Source organism: Branchiostoma floridae, chromosome 1 (assembly GCF_000003815.2).
Source record: "Branchiostoma floridae strain S238N-H82 chromosome 1, Bfl_VNyyK, whole genome shotgun sequence".
Taxonomy (NCBI): domain Eukaryota; kingdom Metazoa; phylum Chordata; class Leptocardii; order Amphioxiformes; family Branchiostomatidae; genus Branchiostoma; species Branchiostoma floridae.
The window spans coordinates 13,121,823-13,149,727 of record NC_049979.1 but is presented as its reverse complement, the minus strand read 5'-3'; the positions used below and the strand labels follow the sequence as shown (position 1 = coordinate 13,149,727).

General features: G+C 44.7%; 3 protein-coding genes across 4 annotated transcripts in view; 1 reads left to right on the top strand and 2 right to left on the bottom strand.

The window, feature by feature from the left end:
- Positions 1 to 5,361: 5,361 nt before the first annotated feature.
- Positions 5,362 to 11,970, bottom strand: LOC118428780 (sushi, von Willebrand factor type A, EGF and pentraxin domain-containing protein 1-like). Its single transcript, XM_035838981.1, has 19 exons — positions 11,775 to 11,970; positions 11,414 to 11,584; positions 11,095 to 11,265; positions 10,626 to 10,796; positions 10,209 to 10,379; positions 9,879 to 10,049; positions 9,481 to 9,648; positions 9,101 to 9,280; positions 8,757 to 8,930; positions 8,521 to 8,642; positions 8,161 to 8,272; positions 7,736 to 7,872; positions 7,436 to 7,596; positions 7,132 to 7,292; positions 6,763 to 6,924; positions 6,474 to 6,611; positions 6,153 to 6,298; positions 5,842 to 5,965; positions 5,362 to 5,534 (listed from the first exon to the last, which is right to left on the bottom strand). Exons 1-19 carry the CDS (start codon positions 11,902 to 11,904, stop codon positions 5,401 to 5,403), a joined length of 2,904 nt encoding a protein of 967 aa, XP_035694874.1. The 5' UTR covers positions 11,905 to 11,970; the 3' UTR covers positions 5,362 to 5,400.
- A 266-nt stretch (positions 11,971 to 12,236) lies between these two features.
- On the bottom strand, positions 12,237 to 22,094 carry LOC118415014 (CUB and sushi domain-containing protein 3-like). Of its 2 annotated transcripts, none has more exons than XM_035819395.1 (13): positions 21,875 to 22,094; positions 19,658 to 19,830; positions 19,249 to 19,409; positions 18,876 to 19,046; positions 17,166 to 17,336; positions 15,135 to 15,308; positions 14,775 to 14,945; positions 14,433 to 14,603; positions 14,028 to 14,198; positions 13,596 to 13,766; positions 13,223 to 13,396; positions 12,792 to 12,962; positions 12,237 to 12,517 (listed from the first exon to the last, which is right to left on the bottom strand). In XM_035819395.1, the coding sequence occupies exons 2-13, from the start codon at positions 19,828 to 19,830 to the stop codon at positions 12,252 to 12,254; spliced, it is 2,145 nt and encodes a 714-aa protein (XP_035675288.1). In that variant the 5' UTR covers positions 21,875 to 22,094; the 3' UTR covers positions 12,237 to 12,251. The 2 variants fall into 2 exon arrangements, with proteins under 2 accessions (XP_035675288.1, XP_035675281.1); XM_035819388.1 differs by having other exon boundaries at positions 21,886 to 22,094.
- Positions 22,095 to 22,232: 138 nt separating this feature from the next.
- Positions 22,233 to 27,905, top strand: part of LOC118428773 (sushi, von Willebrand factor type A, EGF and pentraxin domain-containing protein 1-like) — a 12,968-nt gene continuing 7,295 nt past the window's right edge. Inside the window, exons 1-15 of the mRNA XM_035838969.1 lie at positions 22,233 to 22,375; positions 22,572 to 22,740; positions 22,923 to 23,104; positions 23,392 to 23,565; positions 23,807 to 23,977; positions 24,337 to 24,507; positions 24,760 to 24,948; positions 25,157 to 25,327; positions 25,555 to 25,725; positions 25,913 to 26,083; positions 26,324 to 26,494; positions 26,681 to 26,860; positions 27,077 to 27,247; positions 27,400 to 27,570; positions 27,803 to 27,904. Coding sequence (XP_035694862.1) covers positions 22,583 to 22,740; positions 22,923 to 23,104; positions 23,392 to 23,565; positions 23,807 to 23,977; positions 24,337 to 24,507; positions 24,760 to 24,948; positions 25,157 to 25,327; positions 25,555 to 25,725; positions 25,913 to 26,083; positions 26,324 to 26,494; positions 26,681 to 26,860; positions 27,077 to 27,247; positions 27,400 to 27,570; positions 27,803 to 27,904 — 2,353 coding nt within the window. The 5' untranslated portion in view covers positions 22,233 to 22,375; positions 22,572 to 22,582. The remainder of the gene's footprint in view (positions 22,376 to 22,571; positions 22,741 to 22,922; positions 23,105 to 23,391; positions 23,566 to 23,806; positions 23,978 to 24,336; positions 24,508 to 24,759; positions 24,949 to 25,156; positions 25,328 to 25,554; positions 25,726 to 25,912; positions 26,084 to 26,323; positions 26,495 to 26,680; positions 26,861 to 27,076; positions 27,248 to 27,399; positions 27,571 to 27,802; position 27,905) is intronic.

Sequence of the window (27,905 nt, the reverse complement as noted above, 5' to 3'; positions counted from 1 at the left end):
CATGAAGGAATTTCCAAATGACAATAAACGTATTTGACTGTGCATGCAGATTAGTGAGATCTCTGTTGAAGAGGGAGTGAGGACCAGAAGGAGAAGAGACATCTCCCCCCTCACTGTGATTGACATCACCATACAACTCTATATTGAAGACAACAGCCAGCTGTCCCTACAAACAAACGCCCTCCCTGCAGATATGGATGTTGCAAAGTACTAGATTCCACTGTATATTAGTAAAAAGAGAAGAAAACAATTTACCATAAGTAAATGGCCAAACGCGTTTCGGTATTGACTTTGATCTACATTTGTTTTAATAACTTTTATTGAAATGATATTGTGTGCCACCTGGTCTTGTACAATTGAAAGGTAAGACACGGGAATGCACTTGATGTAGAACCCACGCAGCAAGTATACGTGACTGGAAACATTTTGTATATCTATGTGAGCTCAACTCAAAGGTCTTACTCGGATGGGTGAAAACGCGGCAGAAATGAAGAATATAAAAAAAGATGTTACATTGTTCATGCGCTGTTCAATCACCTGTAGAAAGTTAAAGAGGCTAGGGTGTCTGTACATGTTTTGCTCTATACAGGAAAGCTGCCCTTGATATCAAGACAGTTATCGGTACCTTTGTCATTCCAATCAACGGCGAAAATCTCACGGTTGTGACCGAAGGCATTGCCATCTCGGACCCCTTTGTAGGATGCCCAACCGGGTTCTTTCAACAACAGTCTGGCCCTGGCTGTGGTGAGTCCATTTGAACATTTCTTTTTCAAATTGCATTATTTTTTCTTTACCACTGTAATGATGCACAATACTGTAAAAGGGTCCCACAAGTGCTCTATCTACTTGTCAGTTGCAACCGTTTACTCGTGCGTTTATTTAGTGCACTACAAACGTCTTCATCAGTTGCCCCGTCTCTCCCCTAGTTGCCTGTCCTCCCGGGTCCTTCCATAACCCCATGTCCAAAGCCTGTGAGCCGTGCCCGGTGGGGACGTACCAGACCAACAGCTCCCAGACTTCCTGCACGTCCTGTCCAGAAGGCACCACCACATCGGCAGAGGGAACAAGTGACCCGAGCCAGTGTAAAGGTAGGTTTGTGAAATCCTGCCGCAAAAGGCTTTATGTAAGGCTGTCCAATGAAGCAAATGGTGCTGCAATATGACATTGAAATAACAATTAAAACATTTACAATCTCTTTGTTGTCAACAAAGTTATCTAAGCCAATAACAACATCCATTGCGTATTGTTTCTCTAGAATATTCAGACTGCAACTGTGGTCTAAACGCCTGTGTGCCGACATCAAAGGGTTGGATGTGTCAATGTCCGACAGGTTATACCCAACAAGACGACAAGTGCGTTGGTAAGAGACTCTTCTGCTTCTTTATATATATAATATTAACTAGAGTTAACCTAGAAACATTTTCGTAATTTTCGAAAGTTTTTGTCAGCCATCACAGAGTGCCCGGTTGGTTCAACCATGTTCCGAGACACGTGCTACCTGGTGTCTAACACCACGGCCACCTACAGGGCTGCTGGTGAGTCCTGCAGACAGCATGGCGGACTGCTCGCTATGGTCAAGGACAAGGACACTCAGGTAACCCAGCTACATCAAGTTTAGACTGTTTAAGCATTATGTTTTTATTAGCGAAAGCTCGTGTGTGCTAGTATAACACTAGTTGCAATACCCATATATGGAGTAATGTATAGTATGGAGATCCATTCCTCACGTGGAGTAATCCTGTTCTATTAAGGACTTCATCATTGAGACCTATGGTGGAAAGGATATGTGGATTGGACTAGATGACACCTTGACGGAGGGGGAATTCCTCTGGGCTGATGGTTCCAGACTAGACAGCTTCACCTACTGGACATATGGTCAGTATAGAAGCATTCTTCTCTGAATCAATATTTTGTTAAATCCATTTTTAGATCTGTCTTACATAGGTGCCGTACACTTTATCGACACAGTTTCCGACATGCACTTGAATTAAACAGACGTGTCTTTGTATTCCAGGGGAGCCCAACGATGGAGGCACGGCATCTCAGGACTGTGTACATCTCTGGTCCGCAGCACAGCAGCGCTGGGATGATGCCTCGTGCACAGACAGCAGGCTCTACATCTGCCAGATCAACAAACAAACCTAAAGGGCATGCTTCTCGTGTGACGAAACTTCCTTGCGCATTTATCAAGTTTTTTTTGGGTTTGGTGTTAGAATATTTGATTTCTAGAGTAATTTTACTTGAGCCAATGATGTCACCAGCGTAACTTTGTTCAGTCTTTGTTTTGTAAATGGATGACTTTCCTACGTTGTGTCTTTATGTTACTGCTATGAGAAGTTTGGGCTCACAAGAATTAATAAATAATTGTGACTGATTATGCGTCCACATGTAAGTTTTTTCTACTGACTGACTGTAGTACTGTGTTATTGGAACTGGGGTAAAACTTGTTAGTGTTAGTGACAAATTCGTAGTGCACGTGGTAGTGACAAATTCGTAACTGCTGCGTAGCATAGTGTAGAATCCAATGTAGCTTTTGGGCATACGTGCACAGCTGGGGATCCACGACCTCATACCTTCACCAAATGATGAACCATGATTTCTTAAGGGTCGCGTGTCACCGTTTTTGTGCCTTTAAGAAAGGCACTCAGCTGCACGACTTTCCTCACTTCACTCAGTGTGTGCGACGAGATATTTACCTTCGCCAAAATGGCAAGGTTGTGTTTTGTGTATCGTGTCTCTATATGTAGGTCAACAGCATATAACTAGAGTAGTTGTAGATGGACATTCATGATATTTGGTATTTGAGAAGCAGTTACAGAAACGAAGGTCCTTTTCGAAAATAGTTCACCTGGCACTTTCCGACGGCACTGCAGCGAGGCGATTATGTTTGTGTGTGTGTTTGCGTACAAGATAACTCGAGACGTTTTGGATTGTTTTGCATGATTTTCGGTAGTTATGTGGAGTTGGGAAAATTAAGGTCGAGTTCGATAAAGGGCCTCCTGACGCTTTCCTTCGGCACTGCAGCGGGGTAAGTGTGTTTGCGTGTGTGTTTGCGTTGAGACGTTAACTCGAGACGTTGTGGATCGTTTTGCATGAGTTTTGGTAGTAATGTGGGGGTTGGGGTAATAAAGGTCGAGTTCGATAATAGGCCTCCTAGCGGCGAGTTATGGTACTGCAGTGGAGGTCTTAAGTTGGTAAAATTTTCCTCAAGTGCCAGGTTCTCGATTGTTTAGTAGTGGATACGTCTTTGGGCAGAGAGGAAGTCGTGCAAGTTTGGGCCCCCTGGTGGCTTGTTTTGAACTGCAGTGGGCCTTTTTGTTCGTAACTTAGGAGAATAACTCGTGCGGGGATTGGTAGATATTTATAATTTTTGGGATACAGGTACCTTACATGATGATTACATAATGATATCTTATTTATGCAAACGAAAGAGTCATTTACATAGATAACTACGAGTTCCACGAACACATACCTTTGCCAAATAAACCAGGTTTGTTATGTAGAATGATGTCTGTGGATAAATGCATTACTCATTTCATTTCCTTTATAATTATATGCTTGGAGTTGGTTTATAAAATTTTGACATTGATTATGCAAATTGGATCCCAAGTTACAATTAATTGATATCAAGTTGTATCAAGCCTTACTTAAGCTATCAGCATACCAAAAATCATGATGATTTCCTTTGATCCATTCTTGACTTATTCTCTTTCAAAGTCTTTAAATACACCTCTTACTCTCTTCCCTCTTTCTCAGTTACATATGTGACAACTTTGATGAAAGTACTATAATGGAATGCAGTGGATTTATGAACTTTTCCTCGTCAATTATGCAAATAAGCTGTTAATTTGCATAATAAGTATCACATTATATAAGTCTTCACTTAGGCTATCTACATGCCAAAAATCATGACGATCCTTCAACACGTTCATATTTTCTCATTAATTATGCAAATGAGATCATCATTTGCATGATGAATATGTATTGACATTTCTCTCTTTCTCATCTACATATGTGACAACTTTTAAAGTCCTAATATGGAATGTAGTGAATTTATAAAATATCCTCATTAATTATGCAAATTAGCTGTTGATTTGCATAATTGGTATATCATTATGTAGGCCTTCACTTACGCTACCTACATACCAAAAAACATGATGATCCGTCAACATTTTTATATTTTCTCATTAATTATGCAAATGAGGTCATCATTTGCGTAATTGATATCTATCGACATTTCTCTCCTTCCCAGCTACATATGTGACAAGTTTTAAAGTCCTATCATGGAATGCCGTGGATTGATAAATTTTCCTCATTAATTATGCAAATTAGCTGTTGATTTGCATAATTAGTATACCATTATGTAAGTCATCACTCATTCTATCCACATACCAAAAATCATGACGATCCGTCAACACGTTGCAGAGTTATTCTCGTCCAAAGTTTGAAAGGAAACCGGCGCCTGCAGTTCCATAAAAGCCGCTAGGGGGCCCAAACTCACAGCACTTACTCTCTGCCTCGAGGGCTATCTACCGCTCAAAAATTATGATCACAGCATGTATGAACAGGAGATATCAAAACTTGAGTTTCTGCTGCAGTATCTTAGCAAGCCGCTAGGGGGCCCATTATCGAACTTGACCTTCGTTTTCCCGACCCCTACCCACCTACCAAATATTATTGGGATCCATCCAAGACTTCTTGAGTTATGCTGTTAACAGACAGACAGACACACACACACACAGACTCACAAGCCTAAAACATAACCTTAGCCATTCTGGCAAAGGTAATAAATGGGTAATCTTCTGTCTAAATGGATTGACGTCTGTTCAGGGGCACTGTCTCTCCTTTCCAGGGAGTAGTAGGTCAGATCAACAAATACAGCTGTTTGGTGTTTATTTTTTCCAACAACTGAAGTAGCGAGGTCATGATTATTTATTGCTCTAGAGTTGGGATTAATAAATTACTAGATGATAACGTTAGCTACATATCGAATTACCCAGACAACACACGATACGTGCACCCTCTGTCAGCTGCAACCTTATACACGTTCATTTGTAGATCAGACAGTTACATGCAAATTTAAGTCAAAAACGAGTGTATCTGTATCTGTAAACAATAAGTCATGACAAAGGTACATGGATCTCAGTGAATTAACTTACATGCCTTTTTATTTGGAAAAGGAAGATGCTCGTAGGATAGCCGTATATTTTCCCAATAACATACATTATTATAGAAAGCCCCCAAATGGTAGGTGAGATTTTTTTCTTGATCTAAGAGACGAGCTCTCGAATTCATCACACGCAAAGACCGACACTACGCTTGGCACCAGTATTTCCCTTGGACAAACAAGATTTACATTAAACAAATATGCACCATTATAATGTAAACAGGCTAGGGCCCCTATGTTTGTTTGCTGATCTGACAAATGTAGAATCTGTTGCTAGTACACGAGGTGTCATCCCAGCGTAGTTGTGCTGCTAGCCACAGGTGCACACAGTCCTGGGACCGCGAGCCTCCTCCATCATTGGGCTCACCTAGAAAACAAAAAGAGATCTTATTTACATATATACATTTTGAATACATTATACTAGAATACATTAAGCAAATCGCATGTCAACTAGAAATCAATGTATTTCTAATAATGACTGAGGCTGACAAAGAGGACAAGTATATCATTTTCAAGAGGCACAATGATGAGAACACTAATATGATATGTCTATTTGGTCAATGTAGATGCATTGAAATGGATGAAGTTCCTTATATGAATTGATATGGTCCATGGCTCTATGTCCATGGTTAGTCTCCACTGCTGGAATGGCTACCGAGTGCTACTTTACTGACCATATGTCCAGTAGGTGAAGCTGTCCAGTCTGGAGCCATCAGCCCAAAGGAATTCCCCCTCAGTCAGCCGGTCATCCAGGCCAATCCACATGTCCTTCCCACTGTAGTTCTGAATGATGAAGTCCTGAACACAAATATTTAATTCAGACTAATGCAACATTGCAGTAGGTTTTACTACACTCATGATAACAGATACTGCACTAGTAAGTGAGATGATAAGTGTTATGGGTTAGAAGATACTATTGACATTATTGACCACAATATACCTAGGATAACTGAGGTAACTGAGAGAGAAAAGTAGTGTAGCCCACCTGAGTGTCCTTGTCCTTGACCATAGCGAGCAGTCCGCCATGCTGTCTGCAGGACTCACCAGCAGCCCTGTAGGTGGCTGTGGTGTTAGACACCAGGTAGCACGTGTCTCGGAACATGGTTGAACCAATGGGGCACTCTGTGATGGCTGAAAAAAAAACATGCAAAAGTTACACAAAAGTCTCAAAATAGAAATTAAAAAAGAACTGACGAAAAGACATTTAAGTCATATGCGTATGTTTATCCCAAAACTTTGATCTACATGTAAGCACTTTGTCAGTGAAAATCTTATTCAAGTAAGTCAAATTATCTGCTGAACTTACCAACGCATTTATCGTCTTGCTGGATGTGACCTGTCGGACATTGACACCTCCACCCCTGGGATGTAGGCACACAGGCGTTCGGACCACAGTTGCAGTCTGAATATTCTAAATAACAGACATTTACACAGAATGCGTTAGCTTTGCAGGCAACAAACAAATTTTAATTCTTCCCGTAGCTTGCAGCCTTCACATCAACGCCAGTTGGTACACAGATTTGAAAGTGGCATGGAAATACATCATTATCGTTTATATGAAAATCAGACAATATTATAAGGCTTGATAAATCTACCTTTGCACTGCCCCGGGTCACTTGTTCCCTCTGCCGATGTGGTGGTGCCTTCTGGACAGGACGTGCAGGAAGTCTGGGAGCTGTTGGTCTGGTACGTCCCCACCGGGCACGGCTCACAGGCTTTGGACATGGGGTTATGGAAGGACCCGGGAGGACAGGCAACTGGGGGAGACATGGGGCAACTGATTAAGAGGAACTTGCACTGGCCATTAATGAATGAATGAAGACCTTTATTAATTCATGCAGAAAAATACTCATAGAACGGATGCAGACAACATGAAAGAAAATAAGAAAGAGGAACAATTGCGATGAATATACATTACAAATAATATGTCTTTATTTGGTTTTAGAGGAATGTCTAAAACTCACGACATCCAGGGTCAGTATGCTTCTCCAGGAAGCCCACAGGACATCCTACGATGGGGTCCGAGATGGCGACTCCCGTGTCAGCAATGGTGAGGTTTTCACCGTTAACTGGCACCAGGAAGGTACCAGATGACAAAGCTGTCTTGATATCAAGAGCAGACTTCCTGTATACATGTAGGGGAGAAACTTACAGTTACAGACATACAAAGTTTCTCAAATTATTGTCATCTTTTTCAACAAATAGACACCCACAACTTATGTTTCAGTTGCGTCTCCTTAATGCTGAATCTTATGTTTTCTGACAAACCTGATAAGTGCGTCCACATCTGCAGGGAGGGTGTTTGTCTGTAGGGACAGCTGGCTGTTGTCTTCTATGTACAGTTGTATGGTGATGTCAATCACAGTGAGTGGGGAGATGTCCCTTCTCCTTCTGGTCCTCACTCCCGCTTCAACAGAGATGTCACTGATCTGCAAGCACAGCCCGAAATGTTTATTGTTATCTAGAAATTCCTTCCTGTATGATTTTACTGTGCTGTATATTGACCAAATCACAAACTCAGTGAATGTTGTTTGCTAAATTTTACACTAATAGTGGCCAGGTCCTTACCCTGCACGGCGGCAGACACAGCCCCTGTCTCCACAGTTCGCTCCTGATGTACTGCCTGATCTGGTGCAGGTTGGGTGAGGTTGTGCTGGTGATGGTTAGTCCTCCTATCTGTATCATACCGAATGGGTTCCATGGGTCTGTTGGGGAACAATCGGACATTACTTGTAACTGCAGAGTTCAAATAAGTTTTAAGTTTTAACGTAAATTCTATCTCTTCATCTCAGCTTAGGTGGCATTGCGCAATACTGAGAGATCTACCCAGTGACCCTTAGCAGTTAACATTACTCCTGAAGATTGCCATCGTGCGTTTGTCAAAGTTCGTATTTCTAGTGTGTCTCTGTGAGCCTGATTATCGACATTTGCCTAAAGACAAACCAATGATAATATAAACAGTTGACATAGTATTTACGTATCTAAGCACTCACCTTGGCATGTTGAGACCGAGACAAGCTTGAGAAGATTGGAGACTTGTGTCATCCACAGCCAGCTGGTGTGGTCTCCGCACTGGTACGTCACCACACGGCCAAGTCCGTACAACTGTCGGCGATAGAGGTCAATGTCAAGGACAAACGTAAACACACTGGACATCTTCAGTTGGACAATATTCGAAACTACAAAATGTTTACTTTTGTATCAACTTTATATGAATTATGAAAAGATGGCATTCTGACTATTTGTCTGGATATTTGTCTATTTGTCTGGATAGATTTGTCTGGATATCCACCCATTTAATGATGTCAATCATTGACGTTGTTATTGGACGAAGTTTCGCTGTGCAGTCCTACCTTTGGTGGATTGCAGTGCATGGTGCAGAATTCCTTATCTTCTCCGCCCGTCGCCGCCGAGTAACAAACCTTGTAGCCGTCATCGGGGTTTGCCAGGGCATCTTTGCTGCACAGGTTGTCAGCTGAAACATACGTTATTGAGCTACCTTCATTAGTTAGCACCTTTAGGCTGCTACTTCAGGCATCATGAATGTTGGTCATTTAAAATTGGATGACAACTTTCCTTCCGTACTTACGTTCACAGTAGGGCACATGTCCGAGCCAGGCCCCGTCTGCACCGCAGACGACATCACCTCGGGAGACCAGCTGGAACCCGGGGTCACAGGAGAAGGTTGCGACATCGCTGTAGCACGACTCCGTGGTAGTGGACTGGCCGTTACGGATTATACCAACCTCACTACAGCAAACCCCTGATGGGAACAATTTAGAATAGTTAATGAACAATGATGAGATATAAATGTTGGGTTCACCTTGTTTCAATACTATAAAAAAAATCGGGCAAAAGTTGACAATCCTACAATCCTAGACTTTTTCGCGTCGGGTTTAATTTTGGTGACTACAGGTACTTTATATTACTTACTCTCACAGACTGGCACAGTTGACCACGTGCCGTCCTCTTGACATGTTGCAGCGGTGTCTCCCACCAATTGGTGCCCGATATTACAGGAGAAGCTGACGATGTTTCCAAAGCAAAACCCTCCGTCTCCGGTCTGGACAACACTTCCATTGGCAATGGTGAGTGTCTCATCGCAGCAGATTTCTGTAAGGTACAGTGTTATTTTGCAACAGATTAAAAATTCAGCTTTTAGCTACTATTCTCTTGACTGAACCAAGCAGCAGCACCCATACGAGAACCGGTGTATTGGACTTCAGGTACGAAATACGCAGCAGTGAGACGATGTTATTTTTTTTAAAGATGAATAAAGGTGCACTCATGAGTAAAAACTATTATATTCTTACCCTTGCAGGTTGGAGCAGTTTTGTCCCAAACTCCATCTTCTGTACACGTAAGCTTGCTGTTCCCAACTATGGAGTATCCAACGTCGCAGCTGACGGTGATGGTATCGTTGAAGCACGTACCTCCATCAATCTCACCGTTTCCAACAGTGGGCGGGGTGCAACATCTCTCTTTGGGGAAAAAGAAGACGTGATAACATCAGTTGGATATAGATCCAAACATAATGAACAGACATCCATACCTTTTGATGCCAGTTGGATTTTTGCATAAATGGTTAGTGCACATGATATCTATTGAGGTATGGAAACGGTGTTGTTGACAAATACTACATCGTCGAAGTTCGTTGCCCATTGGTCAGTCAATAGACCACAATCAGCCAGTATGATTTCCTGAGACTTACTTTGGCAAAATGGCTGGAGGCCGCTCCACGTCTGGTTAGCCTGGCAGGTGCGGTGATGGTCACCGACCAGCTGATAACCAGCTGAGCAGGTGAAGGTGGTGGTATCTCCGTATAGGTGGCCACCAGCTACAGTGCCGTCTGGAATCACGTCCAAAACTGGGCACGACTTCTCTGTGAAATACAGGAAAGATATCCACAAGGTGAAAACGAATCAAAATGGCAGCTGTTATAGTTTACCGTGCTGTAAAGTTAATCAAGTACAGTGTTTTGAATATGTCATCTTACAGCCTGCGGTCTAGATTTCTTTGTACTTGTGTTCTTTATACTTACTCTGACATGCTTGCGTAGTGCTACTCCATGTCATATCCGCTTGACAGACAGCAGTCTGGGACCCCATCAACTCATATCCCTCATCACAGGTAAAACTTACGGCGTCTTCATACATGACGCCACCTGTCATGTACCCGTTAGTAGGTGGCGGGAGAGGTGGGCAGCTAACACCTGTTGAGCAGAACAACACAAAATAGTGTCTTACAAAAAGCTACGTGCTATTGTTGTCATTTTATACAACCTTGCCAGATGATGTTCTGTGCAAGTTAAATCATAAAACTTAACCACAAAATATTATAGAAATGATATGTTAGAATCCGAATCATCTCTGAATTCTAGTCATGAAACATTTAACAAACCAGTGTCACTGTTCATGACAGGTCCTGGCCATCCATGTAACGTTACACCGGCACTTACGTTCACAGCGGGGCTGTGTTCCACTCCATGTCTGGTCGGCCCTGCACAGCCTGGTCTGGTTCCCCTGGAGGTGAAATCCAGGCAGACAGGAGAACGTGATGATGTCTCCATGCAGATGTCCTCCTGTTGACACACCGTGGTCTAACACTGGCAGGACCGGACATTCCTTTCCTGGATGGGAATCATAACGATACATGTATCCATTGCGGCTGTTGTTAGATGAGATTGTCAACCAAGCAATGTGCTTATTCTACTCATTATGAGTTTAATCATCTTTCGTTTTCAACTGATGTTTTCGTTGTTGTTGTTGTTGTTTTAAAAATTTGATACTTCAGGCAACATGTGCCACTCCGGGCTCGCCCACAGACGTGTTTTAGATCAAATCTTGAGCAAAGTTTTGATTGGTGTCTGGTCATATCGTTACATATTGAGATGTCTGCAAGTGTTAAATCTGGTAAGAAGCCCTTACTTGTACACGAGGATTGTGTGCCGTTCCACTGTTGGTTGTGCTGACATGTTAGTGTAGAGCTTCCCGTGAGCTGGTACCCAGCCGAGCAGGAGAAGGTGACGGTGTCGCCGTACGAGCTGCCGCCCACTTTGTTCCCGTTCAGGGGCGCGTCCAGATCGGGACATGTCACCGCTACAGAGGAAAGGAGAGGATTGTATCGTCGCATTGTTCAAAGGTTCACGTGTCGCAAATAGTTTTGACATATATTCCGGAGTAAAAAGGTGACATAGGTGTTACCCTGATACAGAAATATTTGGCCATCATGACCAGTCGTTCTCACCTGTACAGGTGGGTTCGGTACCGCTCCAGGTCTGGTCGGCCTGACATGTCCTACTGCCGCCCCCGCTCAGCTCGTACCCAGAGTCGCACGAGAAGGTAGCGACGTCACCATAGTGATTCCCGCCAGTTACAGTCCCGTGATCAGGAGAATTCAGCTGTGGACATTCCTTTCCTGGGAACACGAAGGAGATGGCCAATTTATGTAATAGTAAGTATTATTCCGTAACTTATTATGTTTGCACAAATTACGTCAAATCAGTTCAAGCTATACTTAACAAAGAAATTTTTCAAATACCTATTTTCAAACTTTTGATTGTAACGGAAACCCAGAAAAATATAACGTTATAAGAACTGTGACGTACTCTGACAGGAAGGCTGAGTCCCGCTCCACTGCTGGTCGGCCTGACAGATCCTCTCCGAGCTGCCCGCCAGCTGGAAGCCGTCCTCACAGCTGAAGGTGACCTTGTCCCCGTACAGAGACCCTCCTGTCATCTGTCCGTCAGACAGGGGCGGCAGGGGCGGACACTGCACCTCTGTACGGACAGTCAGATTGGACCGATCAGAATGTAAAAATAACCCATGGAGTAAGCGTTATGTAGCCTTTTATTGGATAGCACAATTCCCTCTTAACTACAACATCAACCGCCGGCATTTTACAACGCATGCTACAATGTATTTGATGAGCATACAGGGGTAACAATCAAATCTTATTCTCAAAATCTTTCTTACAACATGTGACTTTCTTGTCCGCGTATATTCTCAACGTCCGTTTTCTCCGAGTTACCATATCTGTACAAGCAGGCCATGGCCTTGGTGCTGAAAGCACCATCAGACGTTGGTTAAGAATTGATATTTTGTTCTAAAAGAGATGACAGCCTCCAGAATGTCAATATACATGTCTCGTGTCCACGAAACAGTGTACAACAGTTCTTACTCTGGCAGGACGCCTGTGATCCGCTCCACTGCTGGTTAGCCTGGCACAGCCGAGTGGCGGACCCCACCAGCTCGTACCCAGGGTCACACGTGAAGGTTGCCGTGTCTCCGAACAGGACTCCTCCCGATACGCCGCCGTTATCCGGAGCTGACAGCTGCGGACAGCTTTTTCCTATTGAAAAATAAACAGTGTCTTATCAATGACAATTCAGTCAATATATTTACAAGATACAGGTGAGTTTATAGTTATTATAGTTTACGCATTGCGCTAATCTCACGCATTTCTTGCTAAGATAAATGATCTTGTCACCTTTGTCATAAAAGCTCATGACAAAAAATTAGGAACAAGTCTGCAGTAAAACTATGGTCAGATCCATGTAATTTGAAGATGAAGACAATATTATGGTAATGATTTCCCGCAGGTTAATAATTTCATAATTTCTTACTCTGACATGTTGGCTGTGTACCCGACCATTGCTTGTTGTCCTGACAGGTGCGTGTGACGTCACCAACCAGACTGAACCCTTCATCACACGTCATCACAGCCATGTCTCCATACTCGGTACCTCCCGTCACGTGACCGTTCAGCGGTGGGGAGAGGGCAGGGCAGACTATTTCTGAAGATTCAGATCATTCGAAATCAACTCAACGATGGACAGATAAAATGATGCTTACATGCGAATTCAGATCGCTAGTTTTAGGACAGACCAGATAGGACGAAGTTGCCCTCTACATATGTACTATCTCTTGGTTTTCAATAATTGAATCCATGTTCATTCTAAAACTGTATAATAATGTTCGGTACATCTAGAGCAGTCAGCAACAGGCTACTAGTAGTACTTAGTATATAGTCTTAGCTTATAACAACACCACATACTTCTGCAAGATGGCGCTGCTACAGACCACGTCTGGTCGGCCTGACACGTGACGCTGCCAGAGCTGCCGTACAGCTCGTACCCAGTGTCGCACACGAAGCTCAGAGTGTCTCCGAAGAAAGTAGCGCCAGTGCTGGAGCCGTGTGCCGGTGCGGACAACGTGGGGCATCGGACCTCTGAATAAAACATTCGGATGGTTATCAGTATTAAACTGCTTTCATAATACAACGTTAACGTATTGTTCGTTATGTGAAACAACCTATAACTATCATTAAAAACATAACATTTTCACAAATCTCATTTCAGAAAAGATTCTATCTATTTTTATCTGGTAGCACTTTTTTGCCCTTATAAAACCCCGCCAAATAAACCTACTGTCACAGACTGCAGACGACCCGCTCCACTGTTTGTTAGCCTGGCACGTCCGCTCACGGCTGCCGCTCAGCTCGTACCCAGAGTTACAGCTGAAGGTGACCTTCTCCCCGTACGAGTTCCCGCCGGTCATCTGTCCGTTTGACGGCGGCTGGAGGACTGGGCACGTCACCACTGAGGATTTGGGAAAACATAATATGATTTCATTTTCTGTTTGAATCAGTTTTTGTGCCCCGAATGCTTGGATCCACCGCCACATGGATGGGTATCAGCAAAGCTCTTAACTTCGGAAACAACTGAAAGAGAAGGGTTAACGGCCAAAGAGTCCAACAGATCATTTTGTGTTACAAGCACACTGAAAGCGACAATTCTTGTCCCCCATTGTATATTGTATGACAAAGTGTCAGAATAGGTTGAATATTTCTGCGCCCTTGCCTTGGCAGTCCGGTTGAGCCTGACTCCATGTCTGGTCGGCCTGACACACTGCGGTGACGGACCCCTGCAGCTCGTACCCAGGGTCGCAGGAGAACGTGGCCGTGTCGCCGTAGAGATGTCCGCCGGACACGTGGCCGTTGGTCGGAGCGGGGGCAGGCGGGCAGGCCTTTCCTATGGCAATTAAGACTGGTATAAGCATACTACAGAGTAACAAAAAGCTTCCTTTAGACATCCTAAAAAGTTACAAACCATGTCATGACGATCCTATTTACTTTAGCCCTTTTTGAATTCCTCATCTTGGCAAAAGAGCAGACTAAGATTTGTTAGTTAGTCATGGAAACGTGTCCTTGGAGTTTTTTTATCAGTTAGTGAGTTGAGGTTTAGACATTGTAACACAAGACTGACTGTTGCATGCCGGAGATGTATCGCTCCAGGTCTGCGCGGCCTGACACGTCAGAGTGGCCGTCCCGCTGAGTTGGTACCCGGCGTCACAGCGGAACGTGGCCGTATCACCGTACAGGTGGCCTCCCTGCACCGCGCCGTTAGGTGGAGCGTCCAGGACGGGACAGGTCTTTCCTGACAAACAAGTACAACATCTACAACAATGAATAGTTGGTTTATGAAAGAGTTACATGAAACGTCTAAGATGAATAACCCGAAAGGTTTGCTTCATTCCGACTGCGTCTTGAGCCAATGGAGAAACACTGTATTGGGGTTACTAAATGGAGACCAATGAGACAACCATACTTGAGCACGTTGGTTGAGCTCCGCTCCACTGTTGGTTGGCCTGACAGGTCCTTGTGACGTCACCTTGCAGCTCGTACCCAGTGTCACAGGAGAAGGTCGTGACGTCACCATAGGCGTGTCCACCGGTGACTTGTCCGTTTGCTGGAGATGAGAGTTGCTGACAGAGCTTTCCTGAGACCGATTTGAAACAAAATATTTTTCAGAGGAAAATTTAGAATTCTCAACACTACACCATGTAAAGAAACCGGACTGACATTTAGTTTACGCTTACTATAATCTTCTTGATTTACGGCATGTATCGATACTACGCTGGTCGGAAAAATCTACAAATACAGCAAGGTACTTTTCCAAGATACTTACGGGAGCATGTTGGCTGAGAGCCTGTCCAGACTTGGTCGGCCTGACACGTCCTGCTCTGGGACCCACTCAGCTCGTACCCAGGGTTGCACGAGAAGCTCACCACGTCGGTGTAAAGGAAGCTCGTTCCCTGCATCCCACCATTAGCTGGGGCGGTCAGGGCGGGACAGCTCTTTCCTGTGGATATGGAATATGGCGTGTTGAAAGTTATACTGGCACATCAAATATCCAAAGAAAATACATTCAAGAAGATACTACTAAGCAGTACTGACGCTTATCAAGTCATCAAAAATCGTGTTCTTAAATCACATATAGACGACAAGGTTGATAGCTTACAACGCTCATGAAAGGAATTTGTCGACATAAGGGACTGTACGATATTTATCAGGGGGGGAGGGCTGGTGCGTTAGGGGGGGAGGGCCATGTTAATTTTTTTGAGGTGGGGGGAGGGCCATGTTAATTTTTTTTGAGATAGGGGGAGGGCCATGTTAATTTTTTTGAAAGAATTGTTTATACTATTTTTTGTTGTGATATCTTGACATGGCCCTGAAACTGATAAAATAAGCCTTCTGAATAGCCTAAAATGCAAGAGCTTCCGGGGGCTTCGCCCCCCTAGGTCCCCCAAAGTGGCGCTGCCCTGGACCAGCGTTCCCGCCAGGCATACGTCATTCCGTCTCCGGACTTATTTTTTTCTGGAAAGACGCACTCGGCTCGGCTGAGTTTCCCCAAATATTTAAGTTACAAAAGCGGTGCGCGGTAAATATGTGAAGAATCCAAAACTATACACTTTATTTTTTATTTATAACATTTCTTTTGTTTCAAAAGGACAAAATTTGCGGCAGAAAAGGGGCCGCAATATTGTTGTCAAGCGTCGATCGAGTCGACTGTGCACTGGCATTGTCGTCTGTGGCACATGGCGCGGCACGCCCTCCTCCCCAGACGGACTGTCGATCGCAGCGCCCAGCACGTTGGGACGTCTTTTCTGGCTACTCCTTCAAGGCTACACCGGCACTGATTACTGCCAAAGACGCAGCAGATCACCGTCCTTCGTATAATGTATAACGTTCTTGGTCTCTATGTAAAAAGAAATCCAGCGGTGAGCCAAAGATTTCACGCCGAAAACGGGGTTACCTGAGGTCGCACGAAACAAACGCACGCTCGTGGAAAATGACGGCGCGGCCTTGTAAAACCCGACCGATTCGATAAATGATAAATTTTAGTAAAATCATCGGGCAAAATAGAAAAAAAACACAAGGTGTGATGGCACCGTTATTTTATCCTCTGGAAAAACTACTAGCATTTGATGCGGGAGGGCGCAACATCGATCGCACGAGGTAGGCATTCTTTATTCAATGTCGGAAAAAAAATTGGCAGGATTTTTCCATGGGCTGACGAACTCTCTGGCTAGAGCCCTGTTTGGAAGCATCAAAAACCCAAAGTTTTCATATAGACATGACTGGACAAATAATACCCGGGCCAGATCACGGACTGCTGATTCCCCGAGCTTATAGTTATTTTGGGGGGAGGGCGGACGTCGATTACTGAAAAACGGGAGTAAAAAAAGGCAACCGGCATCCAATCTCAAGGGCATAATTTTCCTCTCAAATTGCAGGAAATTCTGTTTTAGAGGGTTTGAAAATCCAAATTTTCCCGGGGGAGCATGCCCCCGGACCTCTGCCCCGACGCTGTGAAAAAATCCTGGCGAGAACACTGGCGAGAACACTGGCGCCCTTGTGCCCTGACGTCTATATCAAGATTATTTTATCGGTTGTTTTTCTACCCGTTTGATTATGCCTGTCGGGGGGGAGGGCCATGTTGATTTTTTTGAGGTGGAGGGGGAGGGTCACGTTAGATTTTTTTGAGATGGGGGGGAGGGCCATCAAAATTTTTTTTGATCCGACTTCGAATGCACCAGCCCCCCCCCCCCCCCGATAAATATCGTATGGTCCCTAAAGGTACTGTCTCAAAAGATACATTTTACCACATGACTGTACAGCATGTTCACGCCGTAAACACAACTGAATTGTTGCTTACGTGTGCATGTAGGCTGGGTGCCACTCCAGGCCTTGTCAGCCTGGCACGTGCGCGTGGAGCTACCCTGGAGGCTGTAGCCGGAACTGCAGCCAAACGTCACTCTGTCGCCGAAGTAGTAGCTGCCAGATATGGTGCCGTGAGATGGAGCACTGAGGGTGGGACATTGGACTCCTGCCAGGAAACAGTTTAAGTGACAAATGTACTTTCCATGGTTATGTGGGAACTCTAATGTCGGCGGTGACAACTTGAATTTGCTCGCATTAGAATGTAATAAAGCTATGACTTTCAGTGTTGTTTTGTAAAAACGTTAGGAATTGCAAACGGTCAATTCATGACAATCTGTATAATAACTAGTAGAAGAAGTTACTACCTAGGGAAGTTAACAGTAATAATCCTTTTCTTTTGATAAAGCTATATCAAACGATTCTACTACATTGCCTTATAAATGCCCATTCACCCGCGTACGTAAAGGCCCCCTCTCACTTGACGTGCGGCACGCTTGCGGCATTGCTGCGTTCGTTCACTGCGGCACTGTTGTGTTAATTTCGCCGATTTTGTCTTGCACTCACACTGACGTGCGGCACTGTTGCGTTTCTAGACTAAATGAACATGTTATTGACAATTGCAGCGTTGTCAATTTATGAAAAATCACCGTAAAATGATGAGAATGCCTCAAAATGAGATTTATAATGAAAAGATTTCCCTTATGATAATGAATTATATGGTACATATGCTATAAATAACCTTGAAAGACTTTTACAGTAAAGGAAATGACCCAAATGAACGGACACGAACTATATACCAGATTTCACTCGATGTGTACGTTTTGCACCATGTAACGTTATGTGTAATTATGTATGTTTATATGTTTAATCACCAATTTTGCAAATTTCTAAAATGAAAATGTTTGATATTTCATACTTTTTTTGTATGACGCTGAGTATTTTCATTGTCGGCGGATGACTTGCCAGCCTATTGATGTCTAAGTCTATCATATTTGTAAAAAGTGAGAAAAATATGGCCCATGGGTCTGAAAGACTGCAATTTTGTATTTTATCGGTGGCAGGCTACCAGCAATGATTAGCTTGTAACGTTATAACGCAAACGCAAACTCGTTATCATCCAACATAAATAATTTCTTTTTGAACGTTGTACGATAACCTTTATCTCTACATCCGTAGGTTAATCGATAAACCAGTTACTTATTTTTTGTTTTCAAGTATAAAATACTGACCTACTTTCCATTAAATAAATCAAAAGATGTATTTTTAAGTTAAATCTGAATACGGATACAAGGTAAGTTTTCTGGAATTCGCAGTGTTTTAACTGGATCGAAAACCGCTGTAAAATTATTAGAAATGCATCTAAAATAGTTTTTCGGTGATAAAATGATGTTTACTTTTGATTCTTGGTCTAAAATAGGCAAAATATATCCTTGATACTGTTTGGGGCATGGTGGCGACATTGTTGGGGCACCGTTGCGGCACCGTTGCGGCACTGTTGCGGCACTGTTGCGGCACTGTTGTGGCACTGTTGCGGCATCTTGCCACTTGCGTTATTTTTAAACTTTTTAAAAAAACGTCGCGCTTGCTTGCGGCACCTCTAGGTTTGCTTGCGGCACCTCTAGGTTTGCTTGCGGCACCTCTGCGTTTTCGAACGCAGCAATGCCGCAAGCGTGCCGCACGTCAAGTGAGAACAGGTGAAACTTACGGCTGCAGGACGGCCTGGCTCCGCTCCACTGTCCGTTAGACTGACACGTGATGGCGGAGTTACCGCTCAGCTGATACCCGGAGTTACAGGAAAACGTCATGCGACATCCGAAAGTCCTGCAGCCACTGTTCCCGCCGTTAGTTGGGGGAGAGATGGCGGGGCAAGAAATCCCTGAGGAAAAAAAATCAGAATTCATCCTCAATCTGCGGTGAGACACTTTTGTTCATATATATATATCATATATATATATTTGTAGCAGACCTTATGAAAGTCGCTGTACTTTTGTTGTGTCAAAGATATCTGTATACATATTTAACTTCTAAGATTAATAGAATTGGCAATGTAAAAAAGCATTGATACAGCCCAAACTCACTTGTTTGACAGCACGACCCAGTAAAGCCGGCGGCGCAGGTGCAGCCTGAGGAGGCTGGCCGCCCGCCGTTCTGACACGGGTTCGGTCCGGTACAAGCACACCGGGAGGAGGCTGATCCCGAGCAGTCAGCACCTCCACAGGATGCGGGGGGAGACTTCGTTCTGTGGGGAGGCAAGGGAGTGTCAGCGATAAGGTGCTTACTGTATCATCCCGTCCTTTCCATTTATTCTTTACTTGATGTGCCGTGATTCTTAATTAATAAGACAATTTACTTACTTTTTCATGTCTCTTTTTAAAATGTATTCATATGCATTTATGATGTTCTTAAGGGCACGTGCCCACACTTTACCGCTTCCTGAGGTTTTAGCTTCAGTTAACTTTTGACCCTGATGATGTAGGGGGAGTATACCTGGTACACGGAGCAGTGCCCCCTCCGCACGAGGCGCTACATGTGCCTAGCGACCACCCGCTCCATCGACAGTTCACCACGGGACACCTGCGGCGTCGGCGGCGTCTCCAGCCCTCCACGTCCGTCAGCGACAGGAACAGGACCACGGTCAGGAGGAACACGTGGAGGCGCATCTAGAACAAACAAGGCACCGGAAACTATGAAATTGTGATAACTTTAATGGTGTCTTACGTCAGTATAGCACTTATAATGTACGGGACCACTGCTTGTATTAATTGCGCTATCCTCTTTGAGCAGGTGTTAAGAGGGAAGGTTCTTTCGGCAACATTAAAGTTATTCAGTGCAACAACAGAGGTAGATCACAACAAATGCTGTGAGAGTACATTATCCAAACATTTGGGGCAATCTATCTTAAGTTCATCATCTGTTTTGCAAAACGTCATACCAAAAGTACGTGCAGTTATGTGCGTACGTGTAGTTGAGATTGTATTTCCGATCAAAGTCCCAGAAAGGTGCAATTCATTCAGCTCACAGAGCATTGACTCATAGTAACCCAGTTTTTTTTTTGGGGGGGGGGGGGCTGTCTGCTTGTACTAGAAACCTAAACACTACGTAGGAATGGCTGGGAGCTTAAAGAGAGGTGATGAGGCCACAACTGACAACTGTCTACAACAAGACTCCCTCATGAGTTCTTGTTTTACACCTGTGCGAATGACCTAAGTCCTGCGGACTACGTGCAACCCAGCATAAAATGTGTTAATCGTTAACCTCACCATCGTTTCTGCCACGAACACAGTATATGTATAAGGAATCCTTGAACAATTGACTTGTTGCACTTTATGACCTTTATGGCTATGACATCATTCACCTGTCTACGTCATGCCGTTTCAGAGGTTTGTGCTACACATTCAGCAATGCTACGGTAACGTTTGCGCCGTGTGCCTCTAGGGCGTTTGTTCCTGGCTGGGCTCTGAAACCACAGAACTTTCCAGGTTGCCTGATTTCTGTGTTTTCACGACTGGGTGAGAGCGTCCCCGGGTCCTGGGTTGATTCTAACTCGTAGTTAAAAAGAATATGTGGGGGCCCGAACATACCCAATGAGTCTGATAGCCACAGGGTGTCCAACAGGGTTATGTGGGGTCACGCCCGAAAGTCGGCTTTGTGTGTGTGTGTGTGTGTGTGTGTGTGTGTGTGTGTGTGTGTGTGTGTGTGTGTGTGTGTGTGTATGTGTGTGTGTGTATGTGTGTGTGTGTGTGACTCTAATAATCTTATATTAGTCAGGTTTCCAAGAATAAATGCCCACATGGTATATACTTCCTTGTATGACTGGCGTCCGCCTTAAGGAGTTCTTCAGCCTCAAATAAAGCTACACACTACTCCTCAGTCTGTCAGGCATGGTGACGTTTCAAGGCCAGCCTTCCCGCCCTTCCCGCCCTTTCCAAGTAGGCCAACAAGGAAGTTACTGACGCGGCTTTGGATGACGTCCAGGGGGTGACGTCATTACTTCCTTGTTTCCGCAACCGGTAATGACGTTACGTTTTAATCCGTGAAGGAATTCAAACCCTATTGTTCATTGTCAGGTTTGCCAAAGGCGTAATCTGTTGGCTGTGATTTTTACTCTTACATTTTTCTTTCTTTGCTAATCAAGGGGATCAAGGCGCCCTGAAAATAGTTGGCCCGGGTACGTACTTCTGTCTTGCAAGGAAATGCTGTTTTCTTTAAGCATCTGAAGAAATGTTGGAAAACAACTGTTAAAACTAGTTGTTTTTCATCAGCCTTTTTGGTGAAATGGGAATGTTTATCAGAAAGTTATCACAAATGTTTGTAATATGATCACCCTTATCTCCCTTTTCCACACGTATTCGTACTACTATCGCTGGGAAAACTACACAACAAGGAGTTATCAGCACCAGGTATCAGTGATGTTTGACTATCTCCCTGCCTCCACACCTGGTCATACTTACAGACAAACAAGGAAGACTTACCCCTAATGTGTCAGAACAGACTTTGCTCTGATCGGTCTTATCATCTGCAGCATGTGGTTACATTTCTAACCAGCAACCACGGCTTAGATTGTGGCCCTAGCGGTGACTTTTGGATTTCAAGTGCTCAAAAAGAAGTTATTCGTTTCTAAGCAACCCATTCTGTTACCACTTTCTCATCATTTGTACTAAAATACAGGTAGCTGGGAGATCGACACCACGTAATAGCACATACATTTCGCTTACCTTGCTCAGTTAGTTCGATCAGTTGACCACAAAGGACGATCCAGTCGCGTCTTGTGATAATCAGGAGATATCCGTTAGACACTGGTGTGGCGGTGATTACAAATGGCTTTTAACACAATGATGATACAGGCCGGTATGGTACTGTAGTAGGGTTAGCCCTGCGGTGTAGGAAGTTGGTTTCTGAGACACCCGAAATATATACGGTACCAAGTCCCGCCTTAAGACCCACCCTTATTCCTAAGGGGGGCTGAGTCAATACAAAGAACAGGACTGGTGGCTGTTGTTACTTCCTGCTGACTACTAAACTTCTTATCGGTATGACCCTCGGTATGACGAATATCACGTCACCTGATTTCCTGGCCTGAGCCCGTTATCGGCAGATAAGGAGGAGTGAATCAGGGCAAATCTTCAATCGCCACCGGCTCTGGGTTGTGAACACACGCTCCCTTGTTGCTCTCTTTTTGTTTTGAGAAATAGTTAATATAGAAAGGTAAGTTCTAAGTTACTCTTAGACGTTTTTTTAAAGTTAATAATGCCGTAGAAAACTCAATTAGACTACCTACAGCATGCTCTCTCACGTGTATTAATGTCAAGTTCAACTGCAGTAGACGTAGTACAGTACCACTACTGTAAAGGCAAAGTGCTGCCTTGAACCATTCCGATATCTGATACAGAATCTGTTATAGGATTTCCAAAGATGAGGCTCGCTCTGGCCCTGCTCGCGGCCCTGCTCCTGCTCGGGTCGTCAGTGGACGGGTGGCGCCGCCGCCGCCGCCGCCGCAGCTGCACACGGGTCGACTGTTCCTGGGATGACTTTCAACCTGTCGGCTCCTGCAGCTCATCATGTGGTGCAAAGTAAGTAGAAATAAAACTGAACAGTTTTGCTGCCAATTCCTAATTTACACACGAGCAGTGACACAAACACATGAAAAAAAGCCAAAGGCTTTCTTCTTAATCGCTGTAACACTTAATGTCTGGCAAATACTTTATGGCTACGACAGCGAATCCATCCAGAGCGTTTGTTGATTTATTTCCAGAGGCACACAGTTCTACACACGTACGGTGAAAACGCAGAACTCCTGTGGTGGCTCTAAATGCTCGGGCTCGACGTTTGAAGTCCGGGAGTGTGTTCCTGAGGTACCCTGTCGTAACGGCGGCTCATGGACAGGGTCGAGCTGCGCATGCCCAAAGGGCTACACCGGATCCTGTTGCGAAACTAGTTGAGTGTTGATTTATTTTACACGCGTTCTAGTTTTTCCCTAAGTAGTTTTAGAAACGATGATTGAGCAAGCTTTCGATGATTGAGAAAGCTTCGCAGTTAGTCATCGATTCTATCAACACTATAAACGTCAAATCCATTATGATAAACGTTTCCGTCATTACATCCTGACCAGAAAGGTCTTCAAAAAACGCCATGTTTCTGCGTAACGATTGGGCGTGCATGGAAATAGCGTAGAAATACTGTGATACGGTATTGACACTTTTTCTGAATTCTCTCCCCTGTAGAGGTTGTTTGTCCTCCGCTGGATCCCCCCATCCACGGAGACGTGTCCCACCCGGCCACCGGATATGGCGCCAAGGCCACGTACTCCTGCAAACCGGGGTATGAACTGGTCGGCGCCAAGATGAGGACGTGCGGCGAGAATGGCTATTGGGAAGGCTCCAGCCCTTACTGCACACGTGAGTGGCACAGACACTTGTCGATTTTGCAATGGACTTCTTAATGGATTGACCATTCATTTTGTAAAATATGCCGACATAAGAAAATTGAAAACAAGTCAGCCAGCTAATGAAAGAAATTCCCTAAACAGCATGAATGAGTTCCTAAGAATTTAGTTCCGAAAATAAAAATGGGAAACCTAGATGCGATGTGCTGACACTGCTGTGTATAAGACATGACACATTTGACGCATGTTTCCAGGCGGACAGTGCCCCGCTCTGACCTTCGACCCAAATGGAGTCCTGTACGGTGGAACCTATACAGAAGACGTCATGAACATCGTCTGTAACCCTGGAAACGAGCCGAACGGAACAACCTCCCTCACCTGCAACACCGACAACACCTGGAGCCACACCCAGCCTTTCTGTTCAGGTACATTACAACCAAGAACTTATAATGCATGTTCACCATGTAAAATGCAGAATGCTGAAAACTACGGTTTGTCGCGGTAGCGTTTATACTGTATATATACCGCTGTATAGCCTATGTTATGTATTGCAAGAAAAAGTTCGTCGTCAGTTGGCGTTATCGCTATATGATACCTAATTCCTCATTTGGATACGTTCCCGGTTAAAAGTCTCTAGATTGTGTTACCATATTGGGGGGGGGGGTAAAATTGGGGGTTTCTTCAAGTTGCATAGTCATAGACTTACACTGACAGAAATTCTAGAAATGACAGTACTTTTTCGGATTAAAAAAAAAACTCATGCACTCATCATCCCCCACCCCAGCCGTGGAATGCCCGCCGCTGCCGCCTCCTCCCAACGGAGACTCCTCCGGAGACACCTCCTACCTCAGCTCCGTCACCTTCTTCTGTCATCCTGGGTACGAGCTGAGAGGCAGCTTTTCACGCACGTGTCTGTCGGACGGGACCTGGACAGGGATCCAGCCGGACTGTGTCTGTGAGTTGTACACACATCATACCGTCAAACTTCATTCACTCAAATACTACAAAGGACCAATTCGGCATCAAATGTCAAGTTCTCATGATTGGAACAAATGATGATAGACTACAGAGAAAACAGAATTCGATGACCCACATGATGAATTTTATTCGCATTTACTTTCAACATATAACATTAGGTTATTTTCTGAGAAATAAACATAGTTCGTGTTTGGTGTAATCAACCATGAACACCTATTGCTGTCCACAGTGGAACAGTGCGCCTGTCTGGAGGCGCCCCTGTACGGCAGCATTATATACAACACGGACGGGCTCAGCGGCTGTGACGTGGGCTGCACGGTGTCCTTCTCCTGTAACCCAGGGTACCTGCTGCAGGGCAGTACCTCCCGAACCTGCCAGGTGACGCAGCAGTGGACCGGATCGCAGCCTGTTTGCATCAGTAAGACTAAATGCATTTCATATATACATGTATGTAACGTATGCGCTATATTCCGATAGGTTGAGACAATCAGAAAAGCTGTATGAAAGATGGAAAGCCCAGTTATGCAAACTAGCGTTCTAAGTTATCATGATCATAGAAGCTAAGATGCAAGATGTTCTACCTTGTTGGTTTTGACTCATCAATACGTTATTTTATCACCCCGCAGAGGCGCACTGTCCGCCACTTGACATCCCCGCTAACGGGCTGATGTTCGGGGGCACCGCCTTCATGGACCAGGTCACCTTCACGTGTAACACTGGGTACGAGATCGTGGGCAGCAGCACCCTGACGTGTCAGAACGACCAGACGTGGAGCGGGACAGAACCCGCCTGTGTCCGTGAGTAAAGACTGTAGTAAGATGATAAAAGCTTATAAGTAATATAAAATAGGTACAGAGTAACCCAGATTCTATAATTTCAACAACGTTTAGACTAGGGTATTCAGTATGAACTGTCAAAATCAAAAGGTACATACAAATACAGATATATATCTACTTTTATCACATATACAATGTTTACCAGAGTGCCTGTATTTCCAGTCTATGACCAGTTTACTGTTTTCCAGGATCCCAGTGCCCAGTGTCCCAGCCGCCCGCCCATGGAGAGGTGTCCGGAGGGAACCTGTTCGGAGACACGGTGACGTACGAGTGTGAGGTGGGGTACAGGCTGGTGGGGAACCCCACACGGAGCTGTATGGCCACCAAGACATGGAGCGCACCAGATCCCACCTGTGAATGTACGGTTTGTTCGGTTATACAGCTACATCTATGCTCAACTACCTGTGCTAAGTTGGTCGACGTTAGTACAGACGTCTGAAAGCTACCCTGCAAACGAACTTTAGGTGAAGTTTGAAGTCTTTGTCATGTTGGAAACATATTCTGAGGCGTTAATGGTGACTTTTCCTGCTGATTTTGTCGTTCCAGTGAAGACCTGCCCGGCTGTAACCGCTCCCGACCATGGCGCGGTGACCGGCGGAAACACGTACGGGCAGGAGGTGACGTATTTCTGTGAGACAGGGTATGACATCATCGGCACGTCCACACGTACATGTCAGGACAGCCAGCAGTGGAGCGGCAACCAACCGTACTGCTCAAGTAGGTTTATGTGCCTCCTTTCCATCAGTCTAGGCATGTGTTTTGGCGAAATTATTTGCCACGGATATACTAGTATGCTACCCGATCATCAAAAGTCAACCCATGCTAACGGCGCTCATGAAGAAGATGTATTGCTAAGCAACAATAATGATAAGGATAACAGCATTCGTTTTAACACATTTCAGGTGTATCGTTCAGATTTTTTATACAACAGTTGATGTTACTTGCTCACCTTTCCAGAGATCCAGTGCAACACCCTGAACCCGCCGAGGTCCGGCTCGGTGTCGGGCGGTCACGAGTACGGCGATACGGTCCAGTTCAGCTGCTGGACAGGCTACACGCTGACGGGCAGCAGCAACAGGACCTGTCAGGAGGATGGACTCTGGAGCGGCACACAGCCCACATGCGCCGGTGCGTTGTCTTTTATACCTGCTATAGACTACTAGCACTTAGCTATAGCCCTAGGTCTTGCTACGTAAAAACCAACGAACAATATGAAGTTATTTGAAAGTCTTTGAAGGTCCCCGACCTGGCTTTCTCAGCATACGGCTAAACGTTAGCGCAAATACAATGATGCATTGTCTTTGTTCATTACAGAAAACGAGTGTCCTGAGCTGGACTCCCCTCCAAATGGCTACAAGACAGGCGAAAATGGCTATGGTGATACCGTCATCTTCTACTGCAACAGCGGCTATCAGATGGCCGGCCCCTTACCTGTGGTCACACGTACCTGTCAGGCCGACAAGACTTGGACTGGTCTACAGCCAAGCTGCACGAGTAAGTACACTAACAGGTGGTTACTGTTGTGTACACTAGCTGTGGGAACTGTCCACATGGATGGTGATACGGTATTGTACCGCATATTCTGTTATTGTACAAACTTTGCAACAACTAATAGAATTACATATTGGTTTACAATTGTGTCAAAATAGCATTCCTATCTTATAACACTGATAAACGAATTTGTTGTCTTCGTTAATTCTTCCGTTCTAGGAAAAGAGTGTCCGGTCCTGATGCCGCCGGCAAACGGAAATGTGACAGGCAAAAACTTCTATGGCGACGTGGCCTCCTTCACATGCCACCCTGGCTACGAGTTGAGCGGCAGCGATACAAGAACCTGTCAAGCCAATCAGCAATGGGATGGGACACAACCGACCTGTGACAGTAAGTCATCAACTCCACTTGTCTTGTATGTAAATTATTGTAAAAAATACACATATGGCAGGGTAATTAATCTAAGAATTGTTCAACTTTTGTTTGTTTATGAAGTCTGGCATCCATCCGTTTCCAGCTTCACATATAATGTCCGTTTACAGGAGTGCAGTGCCCTCCGCTGACTCCCATATCCGACGGTCAGATGAGCGGAAACAACTTCTTCGGCGACCGGACCACCTTCGTCTGCAACACTGGGTACGAACTGAGCGGCAGTACCACCCGCTCCTGCCAGGCGGACAGGACCTGGTCGGGAGCACAGACATCGTGTAACAGTGAGTGGAAAATCTGCCCGTCTGCTGGTACAGCTTCTGTACAAGTTTTATTCTTTAGGATCAAACACCACATTTAAGGCATTCTTCTTAAAGGCCAAGAACTATACATAACTTTGCCCAGTTATTAACAATGTTCTACGTATGGATATAATGATACTTATGAAATCCACTGATAGTTGACGTACTTACAAACGGAATTACAGTTGTTAAACTCTTCTATTTTCCTGTTCAGGGAAACAGTGCCCAGGACTGTCCGCTCCGCTCAACGGCAACGTCACTGGCGGGACGTACTTTGGGGACACAGCTCACTACACATGCGCAGAAGGATACGAGCT

What these genes read in the sequence shown, in the direction of transcription:
- LOC118428780 (XM_035838981.1), bottom strand. Translation starts at nt 11,904, where the DNA reads ATGACAGGAGGGTCTCTGTACGGGGACAAGGTCACCTTCAGCTGTGAG. An exon ending in GATGTGGACGCACTTATCAG is followed by an intron (nt 7,293 to 7,435) that starts GTTTGTCAGAAA and finishes ACATGTATACAG; the next exon opens with GAAGTCTGCTCTTGATATCA. An exon ending in GCAAGACGATAAATGCGTTG is followed by an intron (nt 6,299 to 6,473) that starts GTAAGTTCAGCA and finishes TTTTTTTTTCAG; the next exon opens with CCATCACAGAGTGCCCCATT.
- LOC118415014 (XM_035819395.1), bottom strand. Translation starts at nt 19,830, where the DNA reads ATGCGCCTCCACGTGTTCCTCCTGACCGTGGTCCTGTTCCTGTCGCTG. An exon ending in GTCGTCTGCAGTCTGTGACA is followed by an intron (nt 13,397 to 13,595) that starts GTAGGTTTATTT and finishes TGTTTTATTCAG; the next exon opens with AGGTCCGATGCCCCACGTTG. An exon ending in TACACAGCCAACATGTCAGA is followed by an intron (nt 12,518 to 12,791) that starts GTAAGAAATTAT and finishes ATTTTTCAATAG; the next exon opens with GAAAAAGCTGTCCGCAGCTG.